Genomic DNA, 22,561 nt, shown 5'->3' with positions numbered 1-22,561 from the left:
GGGTGGGGAGCTTCTCTTTTAAGTTAGGAAATAAAGATTAGAGCGGTGTGTGCTTGCAGCAACTGGTTGCTTGCCTAGGCAAGAGTACATGGATTGATTCCAGCTCCATTATCCCTCAGCCAGGACACACAAAATTAAAGGTGAACTAGCCTAGCTTGTTTGATCACCTGTGACAGTCCCATGTGCCCCCCCACCACCTATCCCCAATCTACTTCTGTTGCACCCCAAAATGAGGTACTATTGAACCTCACTTCTCCACAGAAGTAACCTACACTTTCCAGAAAGAGTCAACATAAAGCTTTTCATCTCCTCGTGAATTCCACTACCAAACATTATCCACATATTTGTTATAATCCCCTAAAGTAAATTCAGATACTTGTGATTTTCAGTTTTGGTCATGTGAAATGCACCGAGATTAAGACCTGGGCTCTTAGATAACCTTCTCTTCTGGCAGAGACAGCTTGTTGATTGTCTCAGGGCCCAGAGAGTCGAGTACTTAATGCTTCAAAGGAAGGTGCAAGAAACCTCATGAGTAATAACTGGGGATTGTTTACCACATCCATCTGTGGTTTGCAGTCTTTGTAGTCTTTTTACTCAAGTCTACGTTTAAGCAAGGGTTTGAGCTCTTAAAACAATCTGAGCTACAGATTTCATAAGTAATCGTATTGTTTGGTCAACTTCTCAGTCATTATTTCTCATCAGAAACAGGCACTTTCAATACTAAAGAAAAAAAAAATGGAAGGTATGTTGAGATAGTAAGTTAAGCAACCTATGAAAATGTAAAAACCATCACTGTCATGAGAAAAAACACAAGGCACTGTTACTGTTACTCCTTCTGTGCAGTTCTGTGTTTTGTTGTGCTCCCACATCCTTATAAAAATTGTAGCGGAAAAAGCAACTGGCAATGTATAAAAAGGAGAAGCTATGCCCCAAATATTTTGCAGCAATAATATCTCTATGGAGAGCATGGAGAGCAGAGCAGAAAAAGTACATTCTAAACTTCTTTGTGCTTGGCCTAAACAGACCCATCTGCATTTTAAGCCAGTAGTTCTCTGATTGAGGGCACCAGTGTGCAGCACCCGCGGTACTGCTCTGGCCTGGACACGCAGTCACATTTCTGTCTAGTGACCTAGAACGCAATATGGTACTTTCTGCAGAACTAGGAGGTATTTGAACAAGGAAGAGGGAATTCGTACTGATTCAGAACCACTGTGGCCATGACAGGCTGGTTCAGTGGATGTAATCGGAAAGTTGGATTTACTACTACACTGCTGAATTACAGCTTCAGCTGGATTTAACATGAGAGACAACCAAATTTATCAGCATTAACAGATATTGAGCAGCTCAATAATATTTCTCAGTGTGGTTACACAGCACAAAAAAACATAACCACAATACCTGTTGTGATGTGCATTGTTCACTTTTGCTTACCTCTTTCAGTTCCTGTGCAACAGAATTAAGGCGTTCGTTTTCAGACTGGGTGTTGGCAAGGACATTTCTGAGCTGCTTCAGTTCTGTCTGCAGCTCCATAACCTTCTTCATGTAGTACTCTTCCTTGGTAGCTGACTCCTGAATCAAGGTCTCTTCTCTGCTCTCTCCATCTGCTGCTACCTTCTTGTGGTTGGTATGGGCCTGCCCAAAAGCCTAGGATAGCCAGAAAGACCTTCTGTTAGTAAACCCAACATTTTCCATAAATAGCTTCCATTTTAAATAGTTACAACTATTTACCATGTTTTTCTGATACAAAACAAAGCAACTTTTTCCTACACCTTCCCCTCCTGGGATTAGACCCTTAAATGTTATCAAGTCGCTAATGCAGGGTTCTTGAAAGTAATGTGCAGCATACACCCAAACGGTGTTTTGAGATGCGTAGGTTACTTTGGTAGAACTTCATATAAACCCTGAAAGGGTTTATAGAACCTTTTAAAAAGGGAACACCAAGTCTTCTTGAGTTAAAGCAAGACTCTGGCTTGCAACAAGACAATCATGAGATGACCAGAAGCTTCTGTGTGCATGCACTTTGCATACCTGGGTCAGACCCACTTCTACAATGACTGCATCACTGAAAACAGATTTAGTACCAGCAACCTGTTCTTTTCTACTCTTCCTGATCCAGCTACACCAGAGACACTTATCACCATGCTCAGCTGCTCATTGCTGGAGATTACTGCCCCCTCAAACCTGCTAACCCACTTCAACTGGAAGCGAGACAGGCTCACAGAGCTGCTCTGCCACCAGGTTAAGCTAACCTGGGTCATCCTGGCTGAAGTAGGTCAGCATGTGCTCACCCGACAGCTCCGCTGGCTGCTCTCACTGACTTTATCCCTAGCAGTGCACCAACAAAGGGAGTTAGAGGCAGGTCGGACGTCTAACCTCTTCAGCAAAACATGCATGTTTAGACCTGACTTTCTTTTTTTTTTTTTCTTTTTTTTTTTTTTTTTTAAAAAAAAAAAAAAAAAAAGGAACACCTCCTCCTACTTGTTTCTTTGTGTTTTCATTTTATCTGAAACTCTACCAGGCTCTAACATCAGTGCTCAACACACAAGCAGCTAGACTGGCACTAAGAAATGTTCTAAAGCAAGCAGTGTAACATTTAAGTAGGTATCTACTTGTTACAATTTGCCAGGCATACAGACCAAAGTCAGTGAGATCAATGAACACTGTCTTCACATTGCTACACCTGCATGTTCCACACAGTCCAACCCGAGATGTATAGAGCCTTCAAGTGCCACAGCATCTTTTGGGATGTTAGTGTCCATACAGCAGGTTCCCACAGTCGCCAGTAACACGAGACATTCAGCCAGGTCAAGGACAGATCAGCATCTTGTAAAACTCCTGGTTCAGTCATGCATTACATATTCAACTAGTCATCTTCTACTAGCTTTTCACCTGGTATATACTGCCAATGCACACACACACACAAATCTGTTTTGAACAGAAGGAGATTTCAGTATTTTTTACTTCCGTATATCAGCCCAGATATATTCATGGTACAGTAATCACCAAATATACCATGGCTGAAACAGGTGATCAAAGATGCCAGCTCTGCCTACAGAGGAAGGCACCCACCTACTGCTCCTATCAGACTGAATTTTATTTCAGATGAGCAAATCAGAGGAGCGGGAGACAAATATCCATTGAAGACATTCTAGCCAGATTCACCGAGATGACCCAAGGGAAATTAAAAAGCGTCACATTTCAGACAGAAAGTAAAGCACCATCTGTGCGAGTCCTTGTCAAATGAGTTTCAGCAAAGCAGCTTAAAAGCCTAATACCGAGATCTCCATAAATGTTAAAGGGATAGCAAAAAACATACACACTCCTTCTGAAATACACTATCATTTTTCCCCGAAGAATTAACATCTACCCCTTACAGACATACATTTATTTCAAATATTACAGCACAGAGAAAGCAACTCTGAGCACCCATTTGCCCAGTGAGGTGGCATCACACTGTTGGCAGTGGGATGCCTGTGCAGGACATGCTGAAGGTTTGGGATACTCAAAGCCACCTCTTGACCAGCCAGACAGCAGAGTCTGAGCATGATTCAAGCAAGTAACTTAGCAATTTCTCTAAAGGAGAAAAAAATATTGAGGATAATGACTGATTTCCTCTTAGAACTTCGAATGCAGATGCTAAGCCTTGGGTTTCTCTAACCGGAGAATTTCATCATTTTCCAGAAGCTGCCATTGCCAGTGACTATGTGAACACACAAACTGGCATAGCAGATGAGAGAGACTTCTTTTTTAATCCAATATCCTGTCCCCTATAAAGGCTAATGGCAGATGCTTTAGAGAAAGGTGCAAGAAACCCCATAATCTCTCAGAGGTGTGGATTGCCTTAAGCCTTCAAGCAGAAGGCTTCATGTAAATTTGGCAGAGCTATTATTTAGCTATGTTTGTAAAATATCCCTTTATTTTTCACGGTTTTATGCAATTTTAGCCTCTAAACATCCTACAGCAGTTTGCTCCATATATTAAGTCATACTCTTACATGACAGTTTTTTGTTTTTTTTTTTTTGTAATTTTACAAGCTTGTCATGCTTTAATAAAAGATGCAGAGACTTGCGGGTATGTTACTCTGTTCTCCTCTCGGTCATTCGTTGTTTACAGATGCTTCCTTCTATTCCCCAGTGAAGGTGAGGTGAAGTTCAGCAAGCTATCACCGCTTTTACATTTGAAAGATTTTCCATGCTGCAATACAGCTAGACTCCCATTTTAGAAATGTCCTTTTGTTATGCCTTGTCCTGAATGACAAGGCTATCAGGACCAAAAGGGGAGCTACAGACATCAGCTCCCTTGGACTAGCAGAAATCAGACCTATCCATGATAACTTTTGTGGGCCCTGGTTATTTTTGCACAGCAAGGTGGTAATTTATCCTCATCCAGGAAGTTTGTGACGTTTCAGCAGGAAGCTACCCTTAGCTGGACAGCAGTACTGCCGGGGGTCGGGAGGTCGGCATTAACACCGAGACTGCCCGAGATACAGGGCACCTTCATTAACAGACACAGTCACCAGAGCCTGGAGCAGCTGTCTGGGTGGGTTTATAAAGGAACAGTTAAAAACTACCTCCCTTTTAACTGATCCATGCTCTCTCTTGTACATACCTCTAACCAGTCCCCATGCATTCCCGTTACCAGCTATTTTCATAATTGTAACAGCCTGCGTGGAACAGGAAATTTGACTTGAACAAAATTGTCCAAAATTACAGGGCAATGCAGTTACCTCCTATGGAGTAAAACAGTCTGGGTCTGTTTTAAATCAAGCTATTAAAAAGGCAGACTAACTTTTTACTGACATGCATGAAGCCTATAAACCTTCACACACACAGAAGCCCAGTATCTGCCCAGCCACTTTTGCTTTGTTTTAACATTATAGAAAACACAGAAATAGAGTTCAAGAGTTCATGAACCAAAATACTATTTTGCTATTTACTCGGCTAAATGTGCTCAAACAAACAATTTATGCTGGCAAAGGCACAAGTAGCTTCCATCTATTTCTTCAGAGAAAGCTGCACAAGAGATGGAAAAAGCCCTCCTTGGGTTTTAACACAACCTGAAACTGCCCAAAAACCTGCCATTCCCCATCCCAAAAACTACCCGAAACTGCCATTTGCAACTGCCCAAAGCTGCCATTGCCCACCCGTCAGACACATACACATGGTCTGCAGCCCACCTTCCCCAGGCACCCTGGGGAACATGGCACCCGTCTGCATCCAGTGCTTGGCTCAGGCTGAACAGGAGCAGGAATGGGAAGAAGAAGAAATAGCCTCAAAGCTGCTTAAAGCAGTTGCACTGCCAAGGGAAGTTTAAAAAAGAAAAAAAAAAAAAAAAGCAACCCACAACCCTGGAGATGTTACAGAGCAGCAAAGAGCAGAAGTAACATCTCCCTCTGTCAAAATGACGGGGAGCTTCCTGAGCATAAGTAAACACTCAAGGAAACAGAAAACAAAAATATCTTACAAAACTCCTTCACTGAAATAAATTGCACACTAATTCATGTCTCATTGCTGGTATACTGAAACACTGTTAGGGTTAAAAAACAAATACGAGGAGGCAGAGGAAGACAGTTGCTTATAAAGAACACATGATTTGAAGGATTAAGAGAGAAGAAAATCTTGCTGGGATTCAGGGCTCCACAACCCAAGCTGCTGCCCGGACAGTATGTGTCATCCTACTCACATGCAGTTTGGCCTCCTGAGACAAAAAAGTGCTTCTTTGGCTTGTTACCAATGTGAAGAACTTGAACAAAATTAAATACACATTGAACGAAAATGTTTTGCTAGTATAATTCTTTAGCCTTATATACAAGTCAAAATGACTTTAAAAGAAAAAACACTATTTCTTTGGTCAGATTATCTCACATTCTTTGATTGCTAGACAGAACCAGTTCACTAACAAAAGGGAAAATGGCCATACTGCATGGCAAACACCAAAAACAAAGGTCCGATCTTCAAAGAGCTGCAAGTACTTGCCTAACCAGTCTCCAGGTAGCCTAGAGCCAAGTGCTGTGCTTTGGCTATCATTTGCAGACAGCAGTAATGAGCTCACTAATGCCTCCTCACACACAGGAGGGCTAATGACCTTTCGGTCCTTTGTGTAACTGTGTGCTACTCATTCGCACTCTGGAGGAGGCATACAGCTTTCTCCTTGAATATGTGGTTCTTGGTCTACAAAAGACTCTTAACCACATAGCATAAGCAACTCCACATATAGATTGCTTTGAACACTTGTGTATGAACACTAGCCAAGGATATTTCCATCCTCTAAGTGGCTTTAACGCTGTGCTCAAGCCACAAAACCTGACTGAGAGAGCTCCCAGGAGGGAGCTTGGGACAAGCCATGCATTGCCCCAACATCACCTGCGCAGGCTGAGGCTGGAGCTGGGGAGACAAGCTCTCCATTTTAGTACACCCTCCTTCTGTCTGGCATTCAGGAAGGTTATCACACTTCTCCTCCACGGCATTGCAAGGGTGTTGACCTTTCATCCATTAAACCCAAGCTTTGAGTTTTTCTTCAGAATTTTCCTCTTCATCCACAGGAGGAGATGGACAGACGCCTTGGTGACCAGGACAGTAACGTGTCTTCCAGTTAATGATGCTTATGCTACCAAATTTTCACACCACATAAGGGTTGTTTCCTTAGATGAAAACAGTTAAAAGGGCAAAGAAAGAGGATGAGAAAGCAAAATTTAAATTAACCATCTTTTTTTTTTTTTTTTTTTTTGATTTTCTTTTCCCAAAGGACAGCTCCTCCTTGTCAGCAGTCCTTGGAGCACGCTGACTTATAAGTTGGTAAATAAGGCTGGTGGGCAGATGGTCCCAACAGTGGTGGGGTTATTTATTTTGCATTATAATACCTGCTAGCTTTTTAGGTGCCCCACATGCAATCACACACACAGTACTCTACAGAGCACAGATGCATATTATATTTTAATCACATTTACTGGTAACATCTAGTTTCCCTTCTTTACTCTTTCAGGTAAACTATAAGGCTGCAACATGCAAAAAAGGCTTGCAGAGGGACAAAATACATGTTTTTGATAATCAACTTTCCCCTTAAATATTTTTGGAAGGAAAAAAAAAGACCCCAAATCACCTTACTACTGAAGTAAACACATATTAAATCTATAAAACTTTCTGGAACTGGCCCAGGCACCTCACCCCCCCCTTTGATGGGCAGGGTATTGCCTCCTTCATTCCCAGTTTTTCAAGGAAGAAAAAAAAAGACACCACCACCACCTTTATGGACATAGATTACACAATGCACACCATCTAGCACCTACATGCTCCAGCTCGTTCAGAGATGACAAAACTCTTTGAAAATGCTAGTACTGCAGTTTTCAAAATTACATATTTTAGAGGCCAAGACTTAATTTCCCCCACTACTGAGCACATAAATCTAGTTGCCCAACATTTCTTTGTTCCCCAAACTCCTCTGCACGAACCTTCTTGGTACTGTTGGTTATTTTACTGTCTTGAGCAGTCACATCACTTTTACTTGCATAAATACGAAGCTAGGAAAGCAGGCACAGTTACAGGCTCTCTGCTTATCGCAGATTTCCAGCCAACATTAATGTTTGGTATATAAGCTCTGGATAAGATCAACAGCATAAAAATGCTAACTCTCTTGCAGACATTTCCTGCTTTTGGTACTGAATTTTAAGGGTATTTCCCAGCTTATTCCATAAAGTGGGTATGATACCAAAAGAGCAAAAAGAAAAAAAAAAAAAAAAAGACAGTCAAAGATCAATTCTTCAAGTCCTGTCAGTTATTTGTAACTGAAAGTGGATCTAGGAAAATGGAATTCAGACACCTATCACTGCAAAGGAAAATAAATGCTAGCTGCAGGTGAAAGTTTAACCACAAATCCTCCAGCTGAAGGAGAGTCAAGATGCTAGTAATGTACTTGCAGTAGAGTAAGTAACACTTTATATGCAGCTTGGAATGAAAGTTATGTGCATTTCTGAAGTAACTACAAATTTACTTTTTTCAAGTGCCTAACAGAAAGAAGAAAAAGCATAATATTTCAATAAAATCGTTAAAGTAAACTATAGCATACTGTCACGAGACAAAATCTGATCACTGAGATGAAAATACCAATGAAACATTAGACACTTTGGTATATAAAACACAGTAACAACTTACAGGTGCATAAGAAAAGGTCAATACATTTTGGACAAGTTACTGAAGTTCAGGCACTGTGGCTTAAGAATGTCTCTAATCACTAGGGATTGCCACCTCGGGCTGGTAGCTTCATTCTGCATCTTCCTAATGCCTTTTTTTTTCCTGGATCTTGTTGATTGGCAGAACCATGCTGGACTAAACAGATGACAGCTCTGATTCATTATGGCAACCTCTTGTTACACAGAAGGAACAGCTGATCTTTCACAGGTCTGAGCTCCACAACCTACCACAGCACAGCTAAACCTACGCTGTGCTTGTAAGCAGCCAGTTAACAGGGCACAGTCTCACTTTGCCCATTCCCTTTTGCCCTCCAGCACTCAACAGGAAGCTTATCTTCCTTCCTCTGATGGACCAGCTGCTCTTAAAATCTCATGCCAAAGCGCATGTAAAAACAAAAAATAGGCACAACAGAGAGATGAGAGGAGAAATGCTTTAACTGAGCCACCCAGCCCGCCAGAGCAGGCCCGTGATGACAGCTGCTGCATCATCTCGCGCTCTGTTCCCACCTCACTCCAGCTTTGTGATTTGGGCAGTTTCACCTGCACAGGACAGCTCTGCCTGCTGAAGTGCAGACCGCAGCTTTTCTGACAAGCTATGTGTAAACCCATCTGCGATCTGAGACTAAATATGGCTCTCAAATTTGTTCTGAAGAGCATTCCTCATCAAGAAAGCTGGCCAGGTCACATACAAGCTAGAATTTCATTTGCAAGCAGTTTTCAAATGGCACTAAGTAATACTGGTATTCTCTTCCCCCCAAGTGAAAATCCCACATTTGCAAATTTTGCTCCTAGCAACTTCACTTCATTTTAATTATCAATATTAAACTAATCAGGATATGTTAATATGCATCAGAAGAATAATTAGCACTAAAAGCCACTCACATTTTTGTTCGTGTTTCTGCATTGTCAGCCTCTGAATTTAATTACAAAATTTTAGCACCAGTTCAGCTCATATTTTTTTCTGCTAATCAGAACCAAAATAAAAGAAGTTTTTCATGGCTTCAACAAGCATTGCACATTTTTCGTAATAACAAATTCATTATGACCATAATGATCTGAAGCAGCAACAGCAAAGTGTAAAGACAGTATTCTGAAGAAATTTAAGCCTCTTTGCAGTGAGCCAGGAGTTGAATAAAAGGAGGTACTACATCCCTCTGGTGCAATGCATTCATATATTTTCATTTTAAATTTTCATATGAAGCCGTCCCATATGCATTCTTCAGCTAGCAGACCAGCACTGGACTAACAGCTGCTCAGCAATGTCCTTAAACACATGCACTAGACTTGTCCCAGGAGCCTAACACAGGGACACAAGCCTTGTGGCGTGCTCCATAAACACAGCCACGCTGCCAGCGCGGCCTAGCCCTGTGCTCCCACTGCCTCAGCCCCTCGCCCAGCCCAACGCTGCCTTTCATTCTGAGCAAGGGGCTGATGCGGCCGCACCAGGGCCTGCAGCAACCTTCAATGTTCATAGCAGGGCAGAAGAGAAGCCGGCCATGCAGCTTCCCTGCCCCAAACCACCAGCCACAGCGGATCCTTAGAGCCATGACAGTGCCACAGAGGGGCAGGCCGCTGGGTGCCTGCCGCCTTCCCTTCCCTTTGCCATCACCAGATGTACTCCAGATTTAACAAGGGTTCACTTCAGCAGGAAGAAATAAATACAAACGCCTTATAAGATCACAGTGTTCTCCCTCACAGATTAGAGGGACGTTCCACAGATGATTTAGAAGTTTGTTGTGTGGTTGTTGTTTTTTTTTTGTTTGTTTGTTTGTTTTTTCCCCAAATGGTAGAAACACACTGGAGCCTATATTTAGAATGCACTGCGTTGGTGCACTGCTGCTGGGATGAAAGGGTTTGCTGATAAAACTCTAATTTAGCCTGTCAGCTTAGCTAGCTGGACACAAGCTGTACAAACTCACGCGGTTCCAAGGGCTAAACGCAAGCTGTGCCCAAATCAATAGCCAAGCAGCAACTCCCTCCGCCTGTGGTTACAAGAGTGAGTGGCCACAAACTGGTGGGGCTGGACGCCGCTGGGAAGGGGCTGCAGCCACCTTCCCAGCAAACACGACTGATATGACCCACCAAAATAAAGAGGAGGGTGAGGGGGGATAAAACAAGCTCAGTGAAGGCAGTGGAAATTGCTCAGAGCGATTTAGGGCATACACCACTTATAATCATTAGCATTTGACTTGTTTTGTTTAGATATAAACACTCCATTTCCATTACTTTTGTGGTTTGGCATAGGCTCCTCTTAGAGATGCGAATGAAGGGGTCTGGACATGCTAAAGGAATTACTCACCTGAGTTTGGCTTCAGGTGTGGAAATTGCTGAAGCAGCTTAGAATCAGTTTGCTTCTAAAGTGAATTCATGTGAAAAGGTGTTAACCTGACACCCCTTGAGTCATGAGATTTAGAAATGCACAAGATCCAGCATGAGGAGCACCACGAGCGTGTTTCTCAGACACCCTCTCTTTGCCCTCCCAGATCACAGCTCAGGTGTGGCAGGGCTGCTCGCTCCCCTGCCCACTCCCTGTGGCAAGGCTTGTAGCCTCACCAGCAAGTCAATCTGGGAATTATTCTTAGCCATGTCAATCCCTACTGTTTGGTTCCTCACTCAGCAACAAAGCTTGGGCCAGAACTCATAAGCAAGCAAAGTACTGAACCAGGTCCACCTTAATGAGCATAGACAAAAATCAAACATCATAAGCCAAACAAGTGCAGGCAGAAGCAGTGAAGACAGAATGTGCATGCAACATTTGATCTCAGCCACAGTTCAAGCTAACAGATACCCAGAGGGAAAAAAAAAAAAAAACAATAGGAAATTATAGAAAAAAAAAAAAGATGATTGCAGGAGAAAAAAGCACAACCTGGTCAGGTCGTTTTGTAATGCAAAACGGGTAGAGGCTAGATACTTTAGGACAAGAAAATTATGATTTTGAGATTTACTCCTAAAGAAGCTACACATTTCTTTAGTCACTTGTTGTGCTTTTTCAGCACTGATTCCACACTAGTCTTAGACATTCAAACTACTTTCTTCTTAGTTTTTAAGTTTTCATGATATGGATGCCTGCCTATGCCAAAACCATCTCAAGACCAGGTATCAAATAGAAATTATTTCTGGACACTCTTGACAGAAAGAGAAATCCTTTGGGCTGTCCCATGTCACTATCGCACAGAGGAGTGAAAATTTCAGGTGGTTCCTCGCCTCTTCATGGTTTACACATAAAATATAGCAAGGAGGGGAAAAGGTGGTTCTCTGTCATTTGTAGCATCTATTTAACATGTCATCCCACAAAATGGCCTCAATTGTATTATAGGAAGTCTTTTTGCTTAAGCACAGACAATTATTTTCAACTACTACTAGATTTACCAAGTGTCCTGATGAAACAGTACCTTTAGACCAATAGACTATGCAAGCTGAGAATTTTTAAAACCTTTCCCTACCATTTCCTATGAGAGCGAACAATAAGAGGACTTAAGACAAATCAAGCAAGACCACCACTGCGAGCACTGCTGCAGTCAGGAGGCTTAATCGCAAACTCAATCCTGCAGCCTGCACATGACCTGCCTTGCACCACAAACAGATTTTCCTGCAAATGGGTCAGGCTGTCATGCATAATTCATAGGAGCTTCCCCATGATGCGTTAAGATTAAATCAGACACTGTTAGCCAATAGCTCTCTGCTATTAAAAAGCATTAAAAAAAAATCTGTCACCAATTGGTCGCACTGTATCCTGTCTGACACATGTACCATACACATGCTGCAATGGATTGTATTATGCATAATGTTAACCTAAGAGTGGCAAGTAATGGGACACATTTTCAGAAAAAGCTTTTGGATTTCATACAAGGTAAGAGATTTCAGGAGTGTTAAGTGTCTCTGGCACAGCACAGGAAAAAAATAACCACAGCTCAGGTTAACAAATCCATGTCTCAGACTTCAGTTGCTCAGTTCTATTTCCTGAGAGAAGAACTACATGGTCAACATTTGTGTTAAGACTACAAAAGGATCTCCATTTAATATATCCACATACTACTGGGTAATTTGCACATACATCTCAGATCGCTGTTGCTCTCTGAAGTTGATGGAACAAGTGAAGTGACAGGCAATTTACATCAGCTTTCTACCTTACATATAACAGTTTTACACTCTCTCATCGTGGAGAATCTACTCTTGCAGAAAGGAATGTGTGTCACAGCCCATTTTTCATGAGGGAAACAGACACAAAGCGGTTAAAGAATATATTCAAGGTTAAACATCATTCAGCATGAGAAAAGTCAATCCTTTGTTACATAAGTTGTCTTTAGGAAACATGAATATATTTAAAAAACGTTAATTAAAATTCAGGATCAAAGCAAATGTATTGGCACAGGTAAATACATAAGTAACAGTTACTGATCACACACACACATTCAAATGTCAAAAGAAAAACAAAAAGGTAATGGCTGATGTGAATTCTAAGGCAGATCCTGGATTCTCCAAAGCAAAACAACATTGTGGCTTGTGGATGTGAAGCAGTTTCTCAAGACCTGTCAATAAAACTATTAACATACAACATACGTGGCAATCCAAATTTGGATACAAGCTAAAAAGCCTTTTCTGAAATAGCTTAATAAAGAGATCCAGAAAAAGAAAAAAAAAGATACAGATATACACCCTGGATGTACAAACTAGTTTAATTTTACTATTTACTTCCTGGGTCTTTTTCATCTTACTCGTTCATCAAATATTTAGTTCATTCTCTATAATTCAGCATGAGAATGATGGTAAGAGGCTGAAAGCACTTTAGAGGTCAAAAGGCTGGTCACTAATATGACAACACCATCTGCATAAAGCTAGATCACTGACATAAGCCTAACCCCCAAACTGGCACAGCTACTAAATCCTATGCTAGAGAAGAGTGGGCCAAGAGGAAAAGATAGAAAAATCCTTCTGTGATGGTCATATTGTGTTCAGGTACTGCCTTTTCCTAACCTGGTCAGTCCGAGGCACAGAGGAGATTCTCAAGCTTCAACCGGACTGCCAAAAAGATTAGATTTTTCCTGTCCACACCCCAATTTCACTGCTCCCAAAGAACAAAGGAAGACATCTCAAAGAAAAAAAAAAAAAAAGCCCACTACACAAAAACCACCAACAACCACCAAAAATCCCTGCTCATAAACCTGCTTGCTTGTATTAGAGTGCTATTTTTGCAATTGCTTCCCTTTAGACAAAAAAAAATAAAAAATCTTTGCTAAGTAAGAAAGTTGAGCACTAAGAGCAATAAATAGCCAGAAGACAAGAGACTGGTTTTATTCCCAGCTCTTCAATGAATTTCTCACATTACTGTTAAGAAAGCCATTTCATCATTTTCTGCTCATTTTCCTGACCTACAGGAGAGAAACGAAAGTCTCGGCACCCTGTGAAGTAGAGAAGACATAGCAGTAAGCCTGCAAAAAAAGGAGGGAGGGGGGGTTCAACAAACAAATTTTGCTTTTGTACTTCACTGTTACTGTTACACTTGCTTGGGGTTTACACAGCCCTCTCCTAAATTGCACCTTGAGCCAGGACAAGCACTGCCCATGTATTTTCACATGATCATGCTTCCAGCCTCCATGTCTAACCCACAGCAGTGCCGAGGGCCATCTCTTCAGAAGCAAAATCTGCAGAATGAGCACAGTTACTCCGTAACATCCAGTATCAGACAACAGACTGGAAGGCAATTATAAAAGAGTATTTTTCATTTCAGTTTGATCTTCTGTCCTGCAAGCACCAGCACTACATGCTTACGAAAGCCAATGCGTTTCTGTAATTTCAGCTTTCCTAATTCCTCAGACAATTACTTTAATTACCAATTTTCTGAGATTAAAAAGTAATCTTTAAAAGTGTAAGAGGGGGTTGAAAACGCTGATGAAAATGGGATCAATCCAACCCCAGTCAGTACGCTGGCAGCAAACCACCAACTCCTGCCTAACTGCGAACGCCCTGAGTCAGAAGGCCTGGTCGCAGCAGGCTCTCATTAACCCCATCAGCTGCAAGTGTGGGATGGGGCCTCACTAACAGCCCGCGACCTACACGCACAACAGCACATACTTTTCTCCTTGAACCTTTTCATAAAAGAAACATGCAGGAAAATAGGACATGAGTGTCCTTTGTGCTTGTTTCTGCTCGAGTGAAGCCAACGTTCGTCTGTGCGCTGCTCTGGAGGGCAGCAGGCCGCCCCGGGAGTGCGTTTCTCCCCGTTCTCCAGGCCAAGCATCCAGCAGCACGCAGTGCTGAAACATCAGGCAACAAGGGGCAGTCTTTAATAAATGCCACGCTGCCCTTTCCTCCGCAGTGACATGCTGCTATATGGAGCTAATTGAACGCAAAAGATGAGCTGATGTGAGGAGTTAACCCTTGCTTTCTCTAGCTCAGAGATGTTATGGGGCTGCAGCTTGTTGCCACAGCATCCAGCCCACCATCCCAAGCACGCTGCTAAACTGACAAGCAAAGCGCACGTGTATTTGACTGAGAGGCATGTTAAAAAGAACGGAAATTAGTTTAAAACTCACTAAGCAGAAAAGCAGGCACAGGAGTAAGGTGATATAAGGGACAGCTTGACTGGAAATAATCCCATGCCTTGTCCAAGGGTTTGATAAGCAGAGATGTGTGTACATGCACTGGGAGAGCAGCATTACACATGTGCTGTCACTATATACACCACACATATGCTCATTTGCCTTTTGGGGCCCCTCTAGTAGCTGTACTCCAGCTTTTTGTCTGATGTAGATTGAATAGCATTTGTAGAAGCTCCCCTTCTAAGGGGCTGTCATTAGCTACTTGTTTATAACGGGTTTATCCACCAGAAATTTAAAAGAACCCAAGCCACCAATAAAAAAAACACAGTTAATCAAAATGTCTGCCCTTAATTTTCTTTTCTTTTCTTTTTTTTATAAATATATATATTTATATATGTATATTTATATATGTATATACGTATATTTATATATAAGTCATTAGACCAAAATCAAACAAATTATTTTCCTTCAGTTGTTCTTTACAATAACTCAGAGATTCATGGCTTCGTATTGATGAGCATAGCAGGGAACACTAACCATCATATCCTTCTTTAACCACAAGCACCAAAGCCTGCTCAGGGTCCGTGCACTCTCCTGTTGGCATCAGCAAGCCACCAGCTCTGCCTGTACACATTATTGCCTGCTGACTTCCAAGGGGGATGGCTGGAGACTGTGGAGTTAAACACTAGAGGACATGAGTCACAAGGCATTTCATTCATCACTGTTCCCTCCCTGTGGGAGGGAGGGACTTGCTCTCACCACAAGCCTGGCCATGGAAGATGTGAAGGAGGAGCTGCTTTGTTACCCAGCTGGCGCTACAAACCAGCATGCACATCTTTCCAAAACATGATCTGTTGCTCACACACACACCCAACTGGTACCAAAATTCATCTACCGACAGTGTGGAACATTCCCCCTCACCCTCCCCGTCCTATGTTGGGGACAATTAGCAGGACAGTGCCCGCACCAGTGCTGGGGACAATTAGCAGGACGGTGCCCCCACAAATGCTGGGTACACTTAGCACGACGGTGCCCCCACCACCATGTCAGAACCCACAGCTCCTCCGACATTCATCTTCCTGGGAAAGCCACCCAGCAAGTGGCCGGCTTCAAAGCCTGCCTGCGAGTAAGTGGCTAACCAGCAGCCCTTCTGGGACCGGGCACCCAGCCAAGAGATGTTTTGGGTGTTTTTTTTTTGAGGGGGGAGAATAATTACAATAACTGCAGTGGGGAAGGAAAATTAGAAGGCCCAAGTGCATCTTGCTGAACTTATATTACACAGTCGTGGGGAAGTTGGTGTGTGTACATACGTGCTTCCTTTTAAACAAAGCAAAGGAAGAGTGTGGGGTGGGTAAGAAGGTGAAGGGAAACATTACAGAAAGAAGTCCAGAGTCCTCTCTTCAGAATAGTTTCAAGCCTGATGGGCAAGGGGGAGAGGGAAGAATAAAAAAAGCACTACCCAGAGACATTTTTCTCCCTCTGCATCATAACAGAGCAATGAGCAAATGGTCTTGTCTGTTTCACATAGACATCTGCACTTTAGGACCAAGGTTCAAGCCCAGGCCTCAAAGAAAAGAAAGATGCCACAGACAGAGAACTATACAAGATGAGGCTACTTTAATACAAGTTAATGCTACTGAACATTAGCACCATTTATTAGTGTGAGAGTAGGAAAGACCATGGACTTCTACCCACAAGTACAAAGGGTGCCCTTCACTGTCCACCGGGGTATCAAAGCACATGTATTATCTGGTCTTTTTAAAATCAACACCACAGAAATTTTGATAATCAATTGTTGATTTTTAAATCCTTGGGCTAAGTTTTATAGAATGCTTTCTTTGTACAGGCCACATCAAAACATCAGTTTGATCCTGTTAAGTGGGCCATCTTCTGTGTATGAATCAAGAGGAGACTGTAAATAGATTATGAAAAAGCATTCTGTTAGACTGTCACTCTTCTGCAGGCACTCAAGAGGTGAGCAACTGTCAGGACTCACATATCAAACAACAGTGAAGAAATATAATGTAGATATTACCTACAATGAAATAATTAGAAATATAGATCAAAAAACAAGATCAGTGATCTGTAAATATTACACTAGTTCTCTGGCAGCTGGCTACAAAATGTAAGCTGTAACTAAAGCCTTTTAATGGTCCTAAAAAGATGTGAAGAACATTCAAAGGGTGTGCAATAAAGGTACAATAGGGGTACAATACAAACATCAGAAATAAATCAGAAATGGTCAAAGGGGTACAACAGAAATGTCAGGAAAAGTGTATTCCTTCTTATAATGTTAGCTCTTTACTTAAAACTCAAGAAAATTTTACTGAAATACACACTTCATATAGAACAGTGTAGGGTTATCGTAAATACATTCCCAAGCCTTTGTTATTAAAATATCGGGCAAATTCACAGCAGAGAAAAAGCTTTGAGTGCTATTGAACATGAAGATACCAGCTGCTGTTCAGCAAGCACCTGATCAGTAAGTCCCTGAAAACTGAGTAAATGTGTTACGGAGGTACCACTGCTCATGGTATTGCATTCCTTGTCTTTACCTTCAACCCATGAAGACAGCTTGATGTGGAGATTAGTATTAACTAACATTCAATACCTTTAGCAACAGCATCGTTCCTCCGTGCATGCACTTTTTTGCTCTTTTACCTTAGACTCATATATCTTACCATGATGCTATTCCCAGTCAAAATTTTGTTACCACTACAAATTTGTGTAAAGAAAACAACAGAATTAAGAACTTCTAAAGAGATGTGTAATGGTATTTAATCTTTAAATTAAGCAGTTATCATCCCTAACTGACAAAGCAAGTATATGCATAATGTCCTCCACATGTACTAAAATGAAAACAATGCAATTGCCCCACACATACACAAATGTTGATACACCTGCAAGCAGTTTGGCTGCAGTCTGGGACATACCAAGTGAGATGTGTGGCCTCACTGCAGGCATGGGTGGCCACGTCCCCCTGTGGCAGCCTCCCACCTCCGACCCATCACAGCTGCCACCGGAGCCCCAGCCCAGGCTCAGACAGTGGGCAGCCACTGCGTGGGTGTTGGGACAACCACGAGCAGCTCAGCTCCCCATCTGTTTCTCACCACTGTGAAAGCTCTTGCTTTTCCACAAGTTTGGGAGCAGGCTCCTTCTCCCACGCTCAAATATCCCCAGGGGCTTAATGCAAACCTTAACTAAGTCAGCAGAAAAAGATTCACAAACACCAAATCACCATAGATCTGGTACCTAGAGGGAAGTCAGGAGGCTTTTCAAAACAATACATAATTTCCCATCATAGCAGCCTACCCCACATGTGGCCAAACTCATCTTCCAAGAGGTGATGCAATGGTAAAGCTTTGGGCAAAATCCAATTAAAAAAAAAAAAAAGTGTAGTTTTTAACCTGTCTTCAATTTTGTTAAAAGGTTTACTGCTTCTTTGGTTTAAGCCCAGTTAATACACAAATAATTCTGGATTGTCTTCCTACACAGTGTTGTGGTTTGAGTTAGCAGACCTGGGAACACAGAGAAAGAACAGAGGATCTCCACAGCACAGACCTGCAGTAGAGCTCACTCAGTGTTAGGTGTCTGTTGTGTTTGCTTCCCTGCAGTTACAGTCTCTTACAATGTCACACATAACTGCTACACCATGAATTACTTTTCTATAAAGTTAGCATAAAAAGAAAAGATAAGATATAACATCTCATTCTCACACTAGTAAGATTACTTATTAAGTATGAGTATAACCTGCTTATGCAACCAGTGCTTAATTGCAGAGTGCTGCAAGGTCGACCAAGAACTGCATGGAGGGCCCTGCTCCTTGGCTCGGCACCCAGCTCCAGCAAGTGAGATTAACCTCTCCCTCACCTCCTCTGCCCCAACCGAGCAGCTGCAATTAGAGAACTGAGATGACCATTGTTTTAACAAGGAGCAAGTTTGGGCATCTACAGATGAGAATATACAGCTTCCACTTGCTCTATAATTATTGGTAACCAAAGACCACCCACATGCACCGAGTTCAGTTAAAGCCTCGCCTCCACCTCTTCAGTACTGAGACAGGGCACTGTGGAAGGTTTCACTCCCCAGTAAACGATCTTTTATCTATACAACTAACAATGAGCATGAAATCCTGCAGTTATCTTCTTGTCTCTTCTTTTTGTATACACACTCTAGTTAATAGGAATTAGCATCCCATTGTACAAGGAACGCTCCTAAGAAGAATACTTGCCCGCTGAACAGGCACCACCCACTCAAGACACAAGAGGAAGTGAATCGCATCCTGCAAAACATTTCGTGTAAAGCGCATTGCCCTGTTGCTTGCTGAACTGGAGAGTGGCTTCCTCTGGTGTGGCAACAACAGACGTCTGGGTGAACAAGTCCTGGTCCACAGGGTGTCAGCAGCAGGGCTGTGTGAACACAGCCCGGCACAGGCACCCGGGAGCTGTTAGCACCAGCATCAACCCAGACATGGGGCACTTTGGGGCAAAGGCAAAAAGTCTGACTAATTACATAAAATACCTAGCACATTTTTCATCGCTGAAATAGTAAAAGAGACTGAATGGTAACCACAGTAAGCGTGTATGTTCAAACTGCCTGTGCTTATGTGAGCTCAGCTGTTCATTTACCTTCTGTGCAGAGAGCTCTACAAAACCTAACCTAGTAGTCAGGCCTTTCAGGCTCACTGGTCTTCAGTCATTCTGCCACACAGCAAACTGATCGAGGCATATGTTCAGATTTACCTTGAACAGTGCACTACAAAAGCAGACTTGTTATTTTAATGGCCTTGTTGTTAAGAACTCTTTACAGCTGAACAACAAATGTATTTTCTACTCAGAACCTGAGCAAAGGACTAGAGAATTTAATCCAACTGCAACTACATAATGTTTAGTGTCCAGCTAGTATAATATTTAAAGCAAACTCCAAAGGAGTGCCTTGATTCCATTTCACAAGTTTTGCTTGCAGCCTGCATCCAGGCTTCACACTGAACTGCAGCACACCCAGGTACCATTGCCCATTGCAGTTGTGTATTGTTTAAAAATAAAAACAAAGACCCAAATGTGTCTGCATCTAGTTTTAAGGTTTGAATTAAGAAGTAAGAATGAAGGAAACAAAGAAAATAAACCAGCCTCCTTCTCCTAACCCCATTTCAGTGATCAGACAGTAGGGAGCAGCTGCACAACCCTGACACATGCAGGACCAAGCCACTGGTGCGCACCATTTCATCTCGAACACAAGGCTCAGCCAATGCTCGATGCAGCTAGAGGGATGGCTGCCGGGTACCTGCCACAAGTCTAGCTGCTGGTGATATCGCCATCAGAAATAATGAAAAGGAGGGGACATATGAATTTCAGCCTACACATCTCCGCAAGATGCTTTCTGGAACAAAGGGGAGCATTAGGGAAGAGTGAACCACAGCTCCAGCAGACAGCAAGGCACCGGTGCATTACCTACAAACACAGCACACAGGAAGCAAAAGCTTCCTTTCCAGCATCGTCCCTCCCCAGCCGCCCCACCAGCAAGCTGTGCAAACGGGGAGGAAACAGCAAGACCACATGACATCCCACAACCACAACAGCTATTTTTACACAGCCCAGGCAGCCTTACAGCAGTCACTGCCTATGAAGAAACATGCTGGTTTCACTGGTAGGCACAGTCAGAGCACAAGATCTTGCTAAACTGGCTGTAGCAGAGACCCACTTGGGGACAGTCACACACCCCCTGCAGCAATTACAGATCCAACCCCTGCACTCAAACCTGCTCTGTGTCCAAGGTACCTCAAGAGACGGCACCTAGGCCCAGTTACCCCACAATACTGCTTTGTAGCCATCCAAAGGGTCCCTAAATCACTGTTTTCTTACAACACTATCAGCAATAAAGCAAATGCCTCTTCTTTCTCTTCAAAGGGAACTTCAAGATTCACATTCAGTTTTGTTTTGCAGCTTAGGAGCAGACTCGGAGTCCCCGAAGCCCAGACTTGTCTGTATCACGAGCTGCTCTGGCACCTCTTACATAGGCTCTTTCAAGTGCCCTATTGTTTTAGGGATTACAGACCATTTTCAATTACAATCATCAGAAAAAACGATGCTTCCTTTTTATGCCTCTGCGTAATTTATTGAATGTAACTAAATACTAATTCTATACTATCTGAAGTTAAACATAACTTCATTATACATTTTCATACTCGTTTTCTTCACTTTTGTAGATCCCTGTATTTCCAGGTATCCATTTTACAGCTACCTGAGGAATGATGATCAGGTTACCCGTCTACCTTGCGTACATACCTCAGACCATCATTCAACTGGCGCCCCTGATAAAGACGCCTACACAAGGTTACTCAATTCCTATTGTCACACAGGCAAATAATCCAATTTACACCACGGGGCTTTGCTAATTAGCATTTGGTCCTTGAGTTATGGGAAACAACTGCAGTTCTGCAGGATTCTTTAGCACTGTTTCAGAACCTTAAGAGACTAATACACTGATGTAATCAACATTAACACAAGCCCACTCTAATTTCCTTGGCATCAAGGCTTCAGCACCTTGACATGTAACAGCATCAAAAGGCAATACAAAATCAACACAAAGCCAGAACAAAAAAGGCATCCATAACATTAACCACCCTAACTTTCCCAACCAAAGCTTGAGGTCTTTCTGAAAGCATGGATAGGCTGCCTTGATTCATTGTGAAGGTTTAATGGATGCCAAAGCCACACATTAACTTGCTGTGCCATGGTATGAGAGAAAGGCATTTTAGCCTTTGCTTACTGAGTAACTCCAATGTGTCACAAGAGCAATTAAAAACTTTTGTAGTTAACTATTGACAAATCTCATTCCATTCCAACTCCAGCTATAACTGCTGGCTCAAAAATGCAACTTCAGAACAAAGTCTTTTCTTGTTCCCACTACCTGCCCTAAATTTTACATCAAGGGCTTAAGTTTTGCTTTCATTTGCAGAAATATAAGTGGAAGATGCTAAAGACTGAGACCAATAAAAATAAATACAGAGACTAGGCAATACCAAAAGAGATACCCAGTCTTCAGTCATATGAAATAGTTCGATTCTATTCCAAGTACTCAGCACTTCTGAAACCCCTCCCAGATTTGCAAATATGCCATTCTGGCAGCAACTTCTTGCCACTTCTTTGGGCTATGCCAGTTTTGATAAGACAAATTAAAACACATCCATGAAGCTTCACCCAGTACAGATGCTTGCTCTTAATGATTTTAATAAGCTTCATGTGTTTTTCAGTTATGAAGAATTACTACTTCCAGACTTCAAAGGCAGAGATCCTGGTGTTATGAATTGCACATCTCCGTTAAAAGCATCAGTCCTATAGTGCTTGTCACTCTTCTACTTATGTAAGGCCCTTGTGTTTAAAATGCTGAGCACTCGTTAAATTAGGACAGTCCAAATGACTCAAATCAGGATGCTTTACAGAATCTCAAAGCTCCTTTGCCCACTAATTTTTCTTAGGTCTACATTTAACACAGTCACACGAATTTTCAATACATCTATTCCTCCTAATGTGCACAGCCTTTCTTCACAAAGCTTTATTCTAACATGCACACACACACAAAAAAATTGCCACTGTAACCACAAAGGAATCCTTGCTGGCACAAAGCTGGCTGCAAAAGCAAAGCTGAAGCCATGTGAAGTCATCTGCCACAGATAATGTCCAGCTTGTGCTCCACACACAGGAAGCCTGTGACAGGAGCCTATGCTGATTGCAGTGAGATCAGGAGCCAAATATAGCCCAGCAGGCCGTCCCCCTGCTCCCTTCTGTCCTCCTCCCCGACAATACAACAAAATGGCATAGATCCAAATGGATTGCAT

At 42.4% G+C, this 22,561-nt stretch overlaps 1 protein-coding gene across 6 annotated transcripts in view; it reads right to left on the bottom strand.

Annotated features, from left to right (window-relative positions):
* BICD2 (BICD cargo adaptor 2) overlaps positions 1 to 22,561 on the bottom strand; it is an 87,156-nt gene that overhangs the window by 39,904 nt on the left and 24,691 nt on the right. For all 6 annotated transcript variants that reach the window (XM_032194334.1, XM_032194335.1, XM_032194336.1 and 3 more), the window contains exon 2: positions 1,432 to 1,644. In XM_032194334.1, the coding sequence (XP_032050225.1) occupies positions 1,432 to 1,644 (213 nt within the window). The remainder of the gene's footprint in view (positions 1 to 1,431; positions 1,645 to 22,561) is intronic.

The sequence above is a fragment of the Aythya fuligula genome, chromosome 10 (genome assembly GCF_009819795.1).
Source record: "Aythya fuligula isolate bAytFul2 chromosome 10, bAytFul2.pri, whole genome shotgun sequence".
Taxonomy (NCBI): domain Eukaryota; kingdom Metazoa; phylum Chordata; class Aves; order Anseriformes; family Anatidae; genus Aythya; species Aythya fuligula.
Note: the sequence above shows the minus strand (reverse complement) of the source record. Positions and strands in the feature narration are given on the sequence as shown.